The sequence below is a fragment of the Pollicipes pollicipes genome, unplaced genomic scaffold, assembly GCF_011947565.3.
Source record: "Pollicipes pollicipes isolate AB1234 unplaced genomic scaffold, Ppol_2.1 Scaffold_4002;HRSCAF=4701_pilon_pilon_pilon, whole genome shotgun sequence".
Lineage (NCBI taxonomy): Eukaryota > Metazoa > Arthropoda > Thecostraca > Pollicipedomorpha > Pollicipedidae > Pollicipes > Pollicipes pollicipes.
The window spans coordinates 34,225,539-34,239,873 of NW_023596420.1; the positions used below are offsets into that span (position 1 = coordinate 34,225,539).

The following is a 14,335-nucleotide window of genomic DNA, read 5'->3' on the forward strand; positions in this document are numbered from 1 at the left end:
ACGATGGGACATGGAAAGTGACTTGCTGGGTTTATATGGAGTGAAAACGAAAGAAAGACAAAACGAAGGACTATATACCTGTAAATAAATAAATAAATATATATATATATATATATGCATAGATATGCATATTATATATATATATATATATATATATATATATATATATATATATATATATGTATATATTATACATATAAACATAGGCTCCTGTAAGCATTGCAAGTTAAACACTTTTCGAAATTTCAATAAATGTTAATTTGACCAGTCTCCTTGTCTTTACAGATGTAATTTATGTAGCATTTTAAAACATGATTGGCTGAAGCGTTTCTCAGACAAGAGTCATGACTGTGTGTGAAGTATGGAGTCATGCCATCAGTAGAAACCCTGAGTGGTTGCTTCGGAGACCGATTGATTTTTTAGGCTGGGAGCATTCTTCTGTCACCAACTCGATAGAACGACACGGCCAATAGGATGGCGCTGGCTGTCGCTGCCCGATTATCGAATGTCATTACTCGCTCAGCCGACGAACCATAGTCTTGTTCGGGCAGAAATATTTAACGACGTCCTGTCCATTCAATCCGGGGCTACGTGGGATTTTCTAACTGTTCCTCGTGGCCTCTTTCCCTCTCCCTCTCTCTCTCTCTCCCACCCTCTCTCCTTCTCATTCTCTCTTCCTTTCACTCACCTTCTCTCGCTCTCTCTATTCCTCTTTCTCTCTCACCCTCTCCCTCACCCTCTCTCTTTCTCTCTCACTCCCTGTCTCTCCCCCTCTCTCCCCCCTCTCTCTCTCTCTCTCTTCTCATTCGTTCGTCTTCCTCTGTTTTGTTCTCCCTTTCTGCGGTTTCTCTCCTCTCTCACTCTTTCCTTCTTCCTCCCTTTGTTTGTTGCTCTCCCCTCGTCTCTTGACGTATCCTCTTGGCATCATGTTTTTGCAGCAACATTATAGCCTTTAAGCAACATCATCAAGGTTTTGGCAACATCATGATAGTGGTATTGCAGCATTTGCCACTTCAGGGTACATTTTTGATGCTTAGATTCCTTGCATTTCACCCATCACTACGAATACGATAAATCGCGCGGCGACCAAACCTCCACGTTCACCGCTTCGCCCGCGAAACCAACCCATCGTCCATCAAATATCGGCGATTTCTCGGCTATTGGGTTTCAAAGTACCCAAAGTACAAAGGCGAGACCGGATCCACCAAGACATCTATCTCCCTGCGAGACCGGTGTAATAAAACCATTTTTCGACGAAAAACTGTGGGGCTCGTCACATTGTCAGGGCTTCATCAATAATCCGCCCAGCGGCAGCGGACCGGTTGAACGGCCGCGCTGGCTTGCCCAAGATATGGCGCACCAGATTATGGTGATTCGCGTTTGTTAGGCCGGCTTGATTCGTTTTGGGGAAATTTGTCTGCCCGTCTGTGACGGAGACTGACATAACGAACCGGTGGCGCGACGCTGAGCATATCGGGGCTGGCAGCTCGGACTGATAGAGCCATAATCCCGTGGAGGTAAAGAAGGACGCGCAGTTTTTATGAAGCAGTTATAGGCGACATGCAACGAGGACAATCATTGCAAAAAATATGTTCAGGAAGCATGATGTAACATAGTATGCATATCAGCGACGTTTAAAGAACAGACGATTAGCAGATTGCGTTGATCCTTGCTAGCTATTCCAAATGTTAAGCCACATGCCCACGCCACGGCTAACTCGATTATCAAAAATCAGATGAATAATACATGCATTACTGAATGCCCAATGTGTCATTGCAAGCTGTTTGTTTCAAGTAGGTGTGTCTGTTCTGAAATCGGTTTGAGCCAATAAAGCGGACCTGACGGGTTCTTACATCCGGATTTCGAACTGCATTTTGGCCACTTTGATTTGATGCCAGATCTAAATCTCTTTGATTTTAGTGTCAAATTCAACGTAAGAACTGAGCGGTTGCAATATTACTCGAATGCTGCGTTTCCATTTAAAGTGGTGTGACAGTGATAATAATGACATGTTAGAATGATGATAAATAGTAATGCGTTTAGGGCCTAGTGTAGCAGCAGTTCAGACACTTGCTGCATTTTATTGGTCCAATCTTCCCTTTTTGCTCATATCCACTAAAGGAGGGGGGGGGGGGGGCAGAAGGCCATTGAAGGGGACGGAGTCAGCATTGGGGGTCTAACATCCCCCCGCGAGTATGCAAAGTAGCACTTCTAGACTTGCAAGCATTTAAAGCTGTCTGTTGCGCACATTGCAAGCTATTTCACATTACCTGGAATGCTGCAATTATATTACGTTGAGCTGGCTAGATCCTGGGACAACGGTGCGCTTAATAAATGTCCTCAGTCGTGAATGAAAACAGAAACAGACGCGAGCGCAGCTGTGGCCATCTCGTCGCCCCGTACACGGCAGCTGATTGATGTTCAGCAGCCAGCGGCCGGCGTTTGTGCACTTTTGTGTGCAAGCCGACTGCTTCAGAAAGGGTGAAACATGAGCAATGTACCCTGTGCCGTTAGACCTGTTGAGCAGCAAAAGCCAATATGAGCGGGTTTCAGTGAAACCGGTCGGATAAGGACAATACACCAGTCTTGAAGCAGAGCTTGCATGCTTCGTATGCAACTACAGACTATGGGTGTGTTGGTGTGATAGCGCCACAGCTCAACAATTGGTCCTGTTTTGGTATGAGAATATTCTGACATATGTTTCAGAACATTCGGTTGGAATAGCTAGAACTTCTTGGAATAGCATGATTCCAATTTATTATTCAGACAAACCTACAGCCTATGGCTTCCGTTACTTATTCGCCATGCTTATCGCTGTCAACTTCGATGCAAACTGAAAACATATCGGGTTAGGCAGAACAGGTGCGTAATGGCCGAGCAGCTGGTGCCTTCTCGTAGGGGCCTGGGTTTGAACCCCGGTTGCACCGTAGTCCCTAGCACTAATGTGGCAACTGCAGTCGCTGGCGCTCCAAAACCTGGTAACGGGGAAACGGAGATAACGGGGCAACGTGCGTTACCTTCTCTAAAACCTCGTTAGGCAGAACAATTATGAATGGGGGCAATCCAGCAAAATGTCATCTCTGTCCAACATACCTGAATTAAACGTCTTGGGGGGAAGCGGCCAGTGACGCAGGGGCTAGTGACGCAGGCTTGGTGAGAGGGAGACACAAGGAACACATCCTCCCTTAGGTCCCGCGGGGCCCAGTGACCCTTGGGACCGACGATTAAGTGCTCGATTTTATTAACTGAATTACCAGAGGGGCTTACCGGATGTCACATAAGGGGCTCCGCCGCCCAGGGTCGTGCCCTCAAATGCTAGTCAGAGGGCCCTTTGCGCCGATCGGGGGCTTCCTGAGTCGACAGGGGCCTCTATGTCGGTCACAGCTCCACTAGTCCGAATAGTCGGCTCCGTGTCGATTTGGGTCTAATACCCCATTTCCCAATCAGGGACAATGCTGCGGCCCGCGATTTACCTTGTGACGGGCCCTTTGTCAGCCAGGGACCCACGGTGTCAAACAGGGGTCCAGCGGGAGCCCTCCGAGTCGACCAGAGGCAGTGTTCAAAGGGGTCCGAAAACGAAACCGGAGACCTTCTCGGGACCGAGATCACTGGCCTAATTGGGAGGTGTGAAGGGCTGTCGATCACATTAAGGACCCGGTCTGTAAGGCTGGGACATTCAAATAAAGAGGCCCTCAGACTGCGCCAGCCAGAGGGCCTCTTGCACCGCTTGGGGACCACTGAGACGGGGACCACTGTACGAGTTATCCCTATAAGGGCCTCTGGATCGACCAGGGGTCCCTCGTGCCGCCAGAATGGTAGCCGGGAGGCAGCCCGCGCTGGGATGGCATTGCCCTCCACTCCCTCCCCTGACTGGGAACGGTAATGTGCCTCTTGTTTTTACTCACAGGTTTCCTTTCTCGTAAGCGGTAAGGAATCCCCTTAGTGTTCAATAAGGTGGATCAAAATGAGTAAAAAGAAAACGAACACCAGCCCTTGTTTATCTGAGGACGCCGATAATTTTCAGAATCGGCCGGGGAAACAAATTATATAAAATAAGTCCTAAGGCCGTGCGCTCGCAATCCAAGAAATGGGAGCGCCGATGGCCGAGCTATAGTTCGTGTCAACCCGAACGGCGTTGGCCGCTGCAGATAAGGCCAGGTAGTTAGGCGGCTGCCGCGCAAGAGCAGCCGTCGTGACATAGCAATCCTGGAAGCCTTTCAGCATTAATTCCGACCGCTCAAAGATGAGGCTGGGGCACATATTCACTTGTCTAAATTTAGTGTTACGCTCTAAACTGATAGCAGATATAGCAACAGGAAAATAAAGACACTACCTTTACTCTTTCGGTTCCACCACCAGATTCCAGCTTCAGCTGGTGGTGCTGTAGACCCTAGTATGTACTCAGTATCAATACAAATTGGCACAGTTGAAGCTTGTGCTCGTACTTTAAACAAGCCCACGGATGTTTTAAAACGTTCAAAGGTATTTCAGATGCATCATCACTTCTGTTCGCTCGGTGGCCATCACCTTGTGTTAGCCGCGAGTCGACTCCGCGGAGCTCATGGAGACCGCACCGTCAGGCGCCGGGGTTTGCGTTCTAAAACTTGCAATCGCGCATTTTCAGACTATGCCAAATAATCCTGTTTCACTATTTGATCCTGATTAAAGAATGATTAACCCCAGATACACATGGGTTGGCCATGTTAATACAAGTTTTAGACCCCATTCTAATATACAATCGCGCTCACCGGGTTCTCAGTATCTTTGAAGAACCCATAAAGCTCTGGCAAAGCCGCTGGGTGCTATCGGTTTAGAAAGAGTCCACTGAAGACCAGACCATGTTCAAAGAGTCTTAGCATTGAATAATGCTGACAGCTTATTCCGTGCAGTCACTTAGTGCGCGATTACTTTAGTTTCTTGGCCTCAAAATGGTAACCGAATTGGATTTTCCGGAAGCTTTTGCCTTCTATTCCAGTTAAAGGAGATAAGTATGGAAATAAGATAAAGAAAATCTTACCTCATCTGAATAAAGTGGTCAATTTCCGGTGATTTGTTTGTCCAGGGTCACCATTAGGAGGCTCTTTATGAACCCTGTGCCCCGATCGCTTTATCATGACTGGGTGGGCCCCCCCCGAACGGGCTGATATGAATGACTTCTTGATATGAGTCAGAGGGTATTGTTAAAATGCATTCTTAAAAATAACGGTTGCATGACCACTTAATTCTGCTCATTTCTCTCTCTTTCTATTTCTCTTTCTTTCCCTCTCTCTCTCTCTCTCTCCTCCCTCTCTCTCTCTCTCTGTACTCGCCATGCAGAGTACACCGCAATGCAACAGATCGTAATGGTGCTTTCGTTAAGGGTCCTGTTAGAGTGGGCTGACCAGGATGGTGGGTTCGCGTTGGGCCCTGTTAGAGCGGGCAAACCAGAGTGGTGGGTCCGTATTGGGCCCTGTTAGAGCGGGCAAACCAAAGTGATGGGTACGTGTTGCGGCGTTGTTTCCGAACACTCGATGTTGTATTTGGTGTTGTAAAGTTTGCGGAATCTGCACATTTGCTCCAATATTCGAAAACTATGAATCAAAATGATCTGTATAGAGCCCAGGATGGCTGACGCGCGACTGACCCCACAGTGCTGACGGACCACTGGGGTTGTGTGTCTCACAGCATCCGTGAGGTGCGATGACTCACTCGGGCCATGAGATTGGCGGGGAGGCGCCGGCCTGACCTGACCTGACATGACACGCTCTATCTCGCCAGGTGAACGGCATCTGGGGACTGCCGGCCTTCGTGTGCGACCTCTACATCGCCACCGACGTCACCAGCAGCACGTCCTCCATCTTCAACCTGGTGGCCATCAGCATAGATAGGTGAGTACGCGCCAAAAGCGCGCAGCGTCATCCATGCTCAGCGTGGCCACCGATTTTGCGAAACTTATGCGTACCTGTCTGACCAAGTGCCTAGGTGTTTTATTGGTGATTATCTCACAGTTCCTCATTGGTTTACTCTTTCCACTGATTGGTGCTTATGGACAATGACCAATTATTTAGAATTAGTTGACAATATATCACCGTATTATATTATCCATTTGCTGGCCATATGCAACAATGTAGGTGTGGATGTGTCAGAATAAAAAGTTGAACAAGGGTGTTAAGGACCTTGTTGAGCAAGTTCATTGCTAAATTTAGAATCCTAGAATGCGAGGCTGTTGGAGAATATCTGTCAAGTTCGAATGTTCAGCAGAGAGTGTCCTTCACAGGAGGACGAACCAATGCTGCGAAGTGCCATTGGATGGGCGTACAAACGCTTGCTACCAATATGCTTGGTAGATTCACTGAAGAGCACGGTGAAACGGAGTCCTATGGAAGGAAACGAGACTAGTCTGGATTCATATTAGCGGCGGGTCTATTTATACCCTCTGTAAGCGTGTGTATTATGGTCTAGAGCAAAATCATAAGCGTAACTTAAGAATGGACATCAACTCACTAGCATCTATGAATGCTCACGTTTCACGTTATCACTCGTTGAGATCGATCCCTGTATTGCGGTCTGCTGAGCTTGGCGCGTTTTGTGACTGGCCAGCCTCGAACCTGATGATTCTCTCCCATCCCCATTCATTTCCCCGTAGCTAGGCTAACCATTCTTACATCCTACCAATACTTTTCCTGCGCTTGCTTTCTTTGTTGTTCCCCACAATCGTCTAATTTCTCATCGCCGTTGGGGAGTTAATAGCCACCAGTGTGGGTACATGTCGTGGCGTGTAATACAATACAATATACACAATGCAACACAATGCAGGACCTCTCCGCGACCACATGCATGCTCCAAAGCATAACGTCAACTAATTTAGGAACCCGTGTAAAAGTCGTCACGAAAGCCATACCGTGTTTATTCCCACCTTGTTTGTTCTGCCATGCAAAGTTAGAAACCCCATATGCCCCGAAACCATATTCAGCATAACTTTGTCCACGGTGGGCATGATCCTTACCTGATTATGGTGTGGCATGATCCTTACACGATATTACAATGCTGAACCAATCGCTTTAAGACATCAAAATGAAACTCCCTAGCAATAAGCTTGATATTGCAACGATAGTATGGAAGCTAATTATGGGCAGTGGGCAATATTCTAGCAAGTTCCAACACAGATTCAGCCCGAAAACGGCTGAGTCCGACGCTGCATGTCCTAGCAAGATCCCAAGTCATCGGACCACAAGACAAGCTGGTCAACCAGCCGAAGATTATGAATCAGTGTGCAATCTATGATTACCACTTGCTTCTGTTTCCCACTTGCACTTGATTACCATTTGCACGTTTTTAATGCATCAAGAAGTACACCTCAAGGGTCACAACAGAACCTCTCGACTGGGCTCGACCCGCAACCATCTGGGCATGGATTTAAAATTTCACGCGTTTCTTGATGAACTGCACCGGCTGACTGGAGATCATCACCTTTCACAAGGCTCCTGTTGTCGTTAGCACAATGTTTGCTGGACGCAAACTCTAGGAAAGCCGCGTAGGAGTGGAAGGGTCGGGTGGTTAGCACCTTCGCGTTTGATTGCAAGGTGAATTTCAATGTTGTTGTGCCCCATGGGCGTTAATATGACTACTGTGGTAGCTGGCGCTCCGCAAATGGACTCCAAACGGTGAATTACTCACAACTTTGAAAAAGAAAGCAGCCCTAAGGCGACGTAAGCACTATTTTTTATAGCAATGGAAATGATCCATGCGTGAAACATTTTTTAGTTAAGCAGGCTGGTTCCGTTTGCACTGGATGCCATAGATCGGCCCCCAAACGTTATGCAAGATACCTGACTGCGGTTTGTACGCATGGATGCCTCTTTAAGCCTTCAGGTGTTTACATTAGTCATCATTTATGCATTTTCCAGAAATGGGCAGGTCTTTCAGCATTCTGTTCCTTGCACCAAGCTTTGCAGCAGTCATCAATTAGGCTTTGTTCGGGAACCTGCTCATTTGTACATATATTGTTCCATGTGCCAAGTTCATGTCTGGATTAATGTGTGTCCATCATCTATTTTCTTACCCTCGCAGTTATTTTCTGATCCTCTAAGCCTGCTCAAACAGGGCTCAGCCATACTTGAGCCCACGGCAAACCTCCTGGGAACTAGCGCACGGGCCAGGAAATTCTTCGCTATCCATACAAATCCCTCAAAGTCCTTGATCCCAGCGGAGCAGATCTCGTGTAATTGCCAGCAGCAGGTGAAATATTTTTCTGTCACGCTGGGATATGAACGCTATATTCTTGCCGCTGTTCGGGGGGAAGTTGCAATGGTGGACCGCGAACAGATTTAGCCACATCCTGGCTATAGATACACATAATTAAGCAGTTCGATGAGTGAACCTCGGCACTCATTAACGTGATGAAGGAAATCACGTCTATCATTAGTCCGCCGGGGGGGGGGGGGGGATGGGTGCGTGTGTGGTAGGGGTCAAGGGCTAACCGACGCCTGAGCATGAATGGGAGCCGCCTCATGGTCACAGGGCACCTGTCACCGTGCCGTCCTGGCGGGTGGTGAGCTCCAATCAGTCCCCATTGATTAGAGCGGGGCGGCGCGCGGAAGTCACGCCCGATCGACCGCAGTCTGCCACCTTTGACGCGGCCGCGCCCCGGCCGCCCTGCGCGGCTCAGACAGCCTTCAGCAACCGTCAGCGGGGCATTGGCCGCCTCAAGGCATGCCGCTGAATGGTCCCCGTCACTCTTCATTTTAGGGAGGCTCAGCACAGAATGGCAGCTGGGACGGGCGCCGCACGGGGGTCCGAGATTTCGGTCTGCGAAGTTTGAAGCGCGGATCGAGCATTACCGCAAATTGTGAACGAGTAACGTCTCGGCGGCGTTGGGCAGACGAGCTGATAACAGACGCCGGGTTGTCATGTAGATGACGCCAAACATAAGCAAATAAAACTTACATCCTTTTAAAACACCCAATAAGGGATCGTCAAAGCCTGGTGTACCCTTCTTACGTTTAACAGACAGAAGTGCGCTGGGACCTAGCAAGCACCCACGACTGTAAAATCGGCACTGCTTGACCATGGGCTGGGTTTGGGTCCGGGATATCATTATTATTACGGTGTGGGCGAAGGCTGGAAATCCTAACCTATCGCAGCTGCGGATTTAGAGTGAGCTGTTCTTTTGGGTGAATTTGACCAAGGCATCGCGAAGATGTATGCTCTGGATAGTGTTTCCCCACATTGAGCTAGAATACGCGCCCGTGTAGTGTCATGGCCCAGTATATCTCGGTTTGGGCTACAAAGCCTCGTTTCGAGAAAGGTCCCTGTCCGCTTCTGGTAGATTGCTGGTGCACCTAAAGATCAGACATTGTTGAGTCTTTTTACCCTTGCTTGCGTGTTGTAATTGGTTTCGCGTCTCCATCGTCGCCGATTATCCATTGGAACGTCCCCAAACGGCCGGGCAGGCTTTCTCAACGAAGAGCGTACTTCTTCCTGCACGCATTGACCCACGTCTCTGTTAATACGGACATCCGTTGTTCGCACCGGCAAAGAGCGTTATTCTCTCGTCGCTGCGACCTGTGGTCGTTGAGGCCGGGGTCATGTTTTGATACGCGCTATCCAGCTCCTTCACAAGTAGCGAACCTTGCGGCTTTTATAAAAATCGAATTAGGAAGGCCGTACTTGGGCATTATGAGCTGACCTTACTCCGGTCATAACGCACTTGTGCTATACCAGGAGGTACTGCGTAAATGACGTCATGACGCAAGCACTGGCTGCATTGATAAACCTAGACGCTTCATGACCACGTGAGACCATAAGCCCATATTTTAAGTGTTCTGTTTGCACTTTACTTACCGTCACGCGAAATGAGGCTTAGTGCGTGGATTCAATTTAAGAGTGAAAGAATTACCGTTTACTCTCAACTAACAAGCTTCGACAAGCACCTGTTCTGAGTTTAAAGCGATTTATACAATTCGCTCCGAGCAAGTTTGACAAAGTTTTGAGAGCATCACAAGCTTGAAGGGTCCTTACAATTTTAGATTTAACTGGCCATGTTCTTGAACTGCCAACGTGTTTCATAAACTTTCTAAGAGCTCAGCTGTTTTTTTGTTATCCAACTTGCCGCGTTGTCTGTAGTGTCCGCAAGCTTTAAATGCGAATTCTAGGTTTGATTCAACACGCTCAACCCAGGTCCTTGTGCCACCAATTACAACCGTGCAAGCCAATTGACAATAATTCACCATTTCCCAGGTACATTGCCGTCACCCAGCCAATCAAATATGCCAAGCACAAGAACAACAATCGGGTCATCTTCACCATCATCCTGGTGTGGATGACCTCAGCCGCCATCGGGGCTCCGCTCGTCCTAGGTGAGGCTGTCCGGCGAGGTCGTCCGAGCGTGGGCATCCGCGCACAGTGCACACTTCAGCCGGTGCCGCTGATGATTCAGTAAGACTGACTGCCAGACCTCACGCTTCATGGTAACGCGTTCCCAGTCTGCATTCGCAGACTGCGTGATTCAGCTTCTGACCTGCTGATTTTGTTTGGATAGTCAGTAAGGTGACGAAAAACCGTCGATTACATTAGTGTGCCCTGAATGGAAAACATGTAGTTTTACGAGAGCCAAGTCAAGTCATGAATTCTCGTGACGATTTTGACACCGAGCTTGACGCATTTCTTCATCCTGGACAAGTTCTCATCAAAGATAATCCGTGTACATACCCACCGGTAAGACATTCACTACTGAATGAAAAGAACAAAAACCGGATCGAGTCGACAGCCGAGGTCGTGTGCGGGTTCCAAAAAAGGAAGCAGTCAGACCACCAACTATTTCGCTTCAGTCCTAGATACAGCTAAAAAAAATTTAATTTCCATGGGGGCCACGAAGTGTTTACCAGGTTTCGCAGAATATAAAGGGGAAGAAGCTGCAGCCTTAATCCGCTACATTCAGGACCATTTCGATGTTTCGGACACCTCGGCTCTTGACAGACGATACCAGTTTTGACCCACTACACACAACAGCTTAACTTGTATGAAACAGTGCACCTGTGGAGGCTTGCATCGCCCAGCCAGCACAACGCTTTTGGCATTTGTGGGCTTTCAGGCACTAACCTGACCAGCAGAACGGGCGCTGACCGTGAGCGAGGCCGCCAACCGAGTGAATCTCACGTGAGCGGTGATGACAATTCCAAGCTTTTGACTGGCGAGGCCCAGCGTTACCCGGGTAGCAGCCCTCCAGAAGCTGATATTCATGCCACAGCGATGCAGCCAAAAACCGAGAACCAATTCCGAACAATAATCACAGCTTCGTGCACTTTTCGGCAACAACACCCACAATGCGTTTAAATGTTCAATTCGCTCAACTCGTATGTCTATCTTAAGACATTTTTGTGCAATACATTTTACCAAACTAAAGCTGTCTGAAACATTGCAATTTTGAAAAATTGTCTTCCTTGTTCCACTTACATAAGAACTGAAAAATTGCGAGCTGCAAAAAGTCGCCTACCATGTACGAAGCCTGACGCAGATTTTGGCGGCCTGGCGCTGTCGTAGCGACACGAGACCAGCACTGTTAGACATGGGAGTGAACAGGAAAAATCACACCAGTCTCATGGCAAAGAAAATCGTCAAGAGATTTTGACTCGACGGACGGGAGAACCGTAGCGAGCGATGTCATCACTCGGCCGGAAAGCAGGCAGTAGCCCTGCTTGCACAGTATTTTTTGTAGAACGCAGGTGCGGCTAGTGGCCAAGTGGTGATTGCTCGCTGGACAGCTTTTGCTACAGCTAACGTTGCGCGAACAAGACATCTCACTTTCATGCGAGTTTCTCTTCACATTTACTCCGCCTCTCCCTCCACCTTGACAGCATTCGACCAATCGTGACCGTTGACACATCTAGGACGAAATCTAAACCAAACAGCGACTGACCGCGGCCGGGACTTTTAAAGGATATGGAAGCCTGTCCGCATGGCTGTGCGGCCGGGAGCGCTAAATGTCACCATATGAGACCGTGGGCCTATGCATAACATTCTCTTGGTTTAAAGGTGTTGAAATTATTCTGCCATTCTATACTCTACATATCTCAAAGGGCTGAATGTTATTAAACAAGGACGTTCACAATCACATTAATCACATAAGCCTGCTGGACTTCCACGTTGCTGTCGACAAGCAATCATATGGCCATTTCTAGAGAATTTCTCGGGCCGCCACTGTGGCCTACCTGGCAACATATCAAATCCCATGTCTACGGGCTAGCGTCGCCGTTACACCGGTCTTGAATATGGGCGTATTTTTATCTGGACCAATCAATGTTACCCGATTAAATTACACACTCGCACTTATCAGTTTACTGCGTCCGGTCTCTACTAACAGCACTGACTTTTTCGTGGTACGTAAATCACAGAGTCCATGAACGTCAAGATTTGATTTCACCGATTTTGTCTTCCTGGAATGGCTGGAATAAACTAGGCTTAAAGTCAGACAGCCTGCCACCTGGCCGTCTCAGCCAACAGGATTGCTGAATTAACGCACCAACGCTGCATCAGCAAACATCTGAGCCTGCTGGACTATCGTGGAAGATAGCGTTCCAATGCACTGATGGAGCCCATTGGTGCGGGGACCCAGAGGTGTCTGCCTCCTGTCGGTTAAGTTTTGGTGAGGTCCAAATGATGGAAAGACCGTCCCGACCGATGGAAAGACGTGTTTGTGACCGTCCCGCTCTTCCGCGCCGCGCAGGACGACATGCGCACCATGGTTTGGTATGGGGGATGTCTTTCCCGGCTGTTTGTAATCAAGAATAGCATGCTATGACATGCTATGACAGATAATGAATCATGTCATAACAGACCTTATTTGCGACATTTGTTCCGCCAACTCCTAGTCCCCAGAAGTTGATCTGTCATTCCGCATCCGATGGGCCACGTATTGCGATACGTGGCCCATCGTCATCATCATTATCACATCATCATGGACCAATAACTTGGTGTGACCTCGCCAGCTGGCGCCCCTGACAGTCCTGCTCGCCCGCAGTACTCGTGGCTGAGCGGCGCGGCATGTTATCATTATTGCTGCATATTGCGGCGGATGGGTTCAATACAATTAACACCGGGAAGAGCTTGATGGCGCATTTCACTTCTTTATGACGCAGCATTTACGCAATGTCATAGCAAGGGATTTGGTGAAGTGAATGGAATATAGGGGCTATTTTAGAACCAGGGAGACTTTACAGTTAGCACCGGTGCAAATGGTGCCGACCAAGCAAAAATGCCCGACTTTTTATATTTGAGCGATAATGTAGCCTTGTTATGTCCTCAACTAGTATTCACACAAACCTGCACGATCAGAAAGACAGAAGTAGATAAGCCATATTCCTCCTGTTGATATTTGCCTCGCCTGTGGTTACTCAAGACGGCCTTCTCTTAGCTAAGCGAGTTGAAATGGGCGGAGTTCAGGGCTTAAATGAATTTGTGTTGGAAGCAAACAAAAAACTATAAAAACTCCAAGTGCACGCTAAAGCTTATAGAAGCCGGAAGAGAAAACGACGTGAAAACTCCCTTTGCTTGGTAGGCATTGAATGATTTAAGTACGGTACTTTCGTTACGTCATACATCTTTTACTAGGGTGGGGGAGAAATCACGCCAATGAAAGCAAGCAGGCATGTCAACCGGGAAATTTCATTTCCCTTTTGCGTGTAGAATAAGTGACAATTTTTGTAAAGGAATTTGCTTAGCCCTCGTCCTTCGCTGATAACTGATCGCATCATTAACCTGTTTCAGGGTTAAATGTGCCGTCGGATGGAGTGCTGCGGGACGAGGAACAATGCATCTTCTACAATTCAGACTTCATCATCTACTCGTCCTTGTCATCTTTCTACATCCCTTGTGTCATCATGGTGTGCTTGTACTACAGAATATTTCAGGTATGTCCATTTCCGTAAGCTTTTCTGACATTGATCACTTACAGTAAGCAAATGTTTTGAAGAGCATGTGAATGAATAAACGAATAAGACCAAACCAGAAGCAGCGCTGGGAAGACTAGCTTTTCGTCCAACAAATACTTTCTTAATAAGCAACAGCATGAAAATTAGTGGTTTTCAGCAATGCAAATGCAAGTTTGCTGTAGTGCGTTACTATTACTACCTTCGAAAAGCCCGCCATTACAACGCATTTTTCATACGAGGTTTGTTCTGGAGCAGCTTTTCCGCCACCGGCATGTGCAGCAACTGGTCTATTTTGGGTCTTAATTTTACTGGAACTCTAGTAGAAGCTCTTTCAGTTTTGCGACCACTCACTGGCTCAGCCCACGCCAGACAGAGCTTCTGCTGGCTGTTACTATTCTGGAACGCAGAGGGCTCTGAGCGGAATGGTG

At 47.9% G+C, this 14,335-nt stretch overlaps 1 protein-coding gene across 1 annotated transcript in view; it reads left to right on the forward strand.

Annotated features, from left to right (window-relative positions):
- Positions 1–5,748: 5,748 nt before the first annotated feature.
- Positions 5,749–14,335, forward strand: part of Dop2R (dopamine D2-like receptor) — a gene marked incomplete at its 5' end in the record, with an annotated part of 30,805 nt that continues 22,218 nt past the window's right edge. Inside the window, 3 exons of the mRNA XM_037217471.1 lie at positions 5,749–5,867; positions 10,219–10,337; positions 13,744–13,886. Coding sequence (XP_037073366.1) covers positions 5,749–5,867; positions 10,219–10,337; positions 13,744–13,886 — 381 coding nt within the window. The remainder of the gene's footprint in view (positions 5,868–10,218; positions 10,338–13,743; positions 13,887–14,335) is intronic.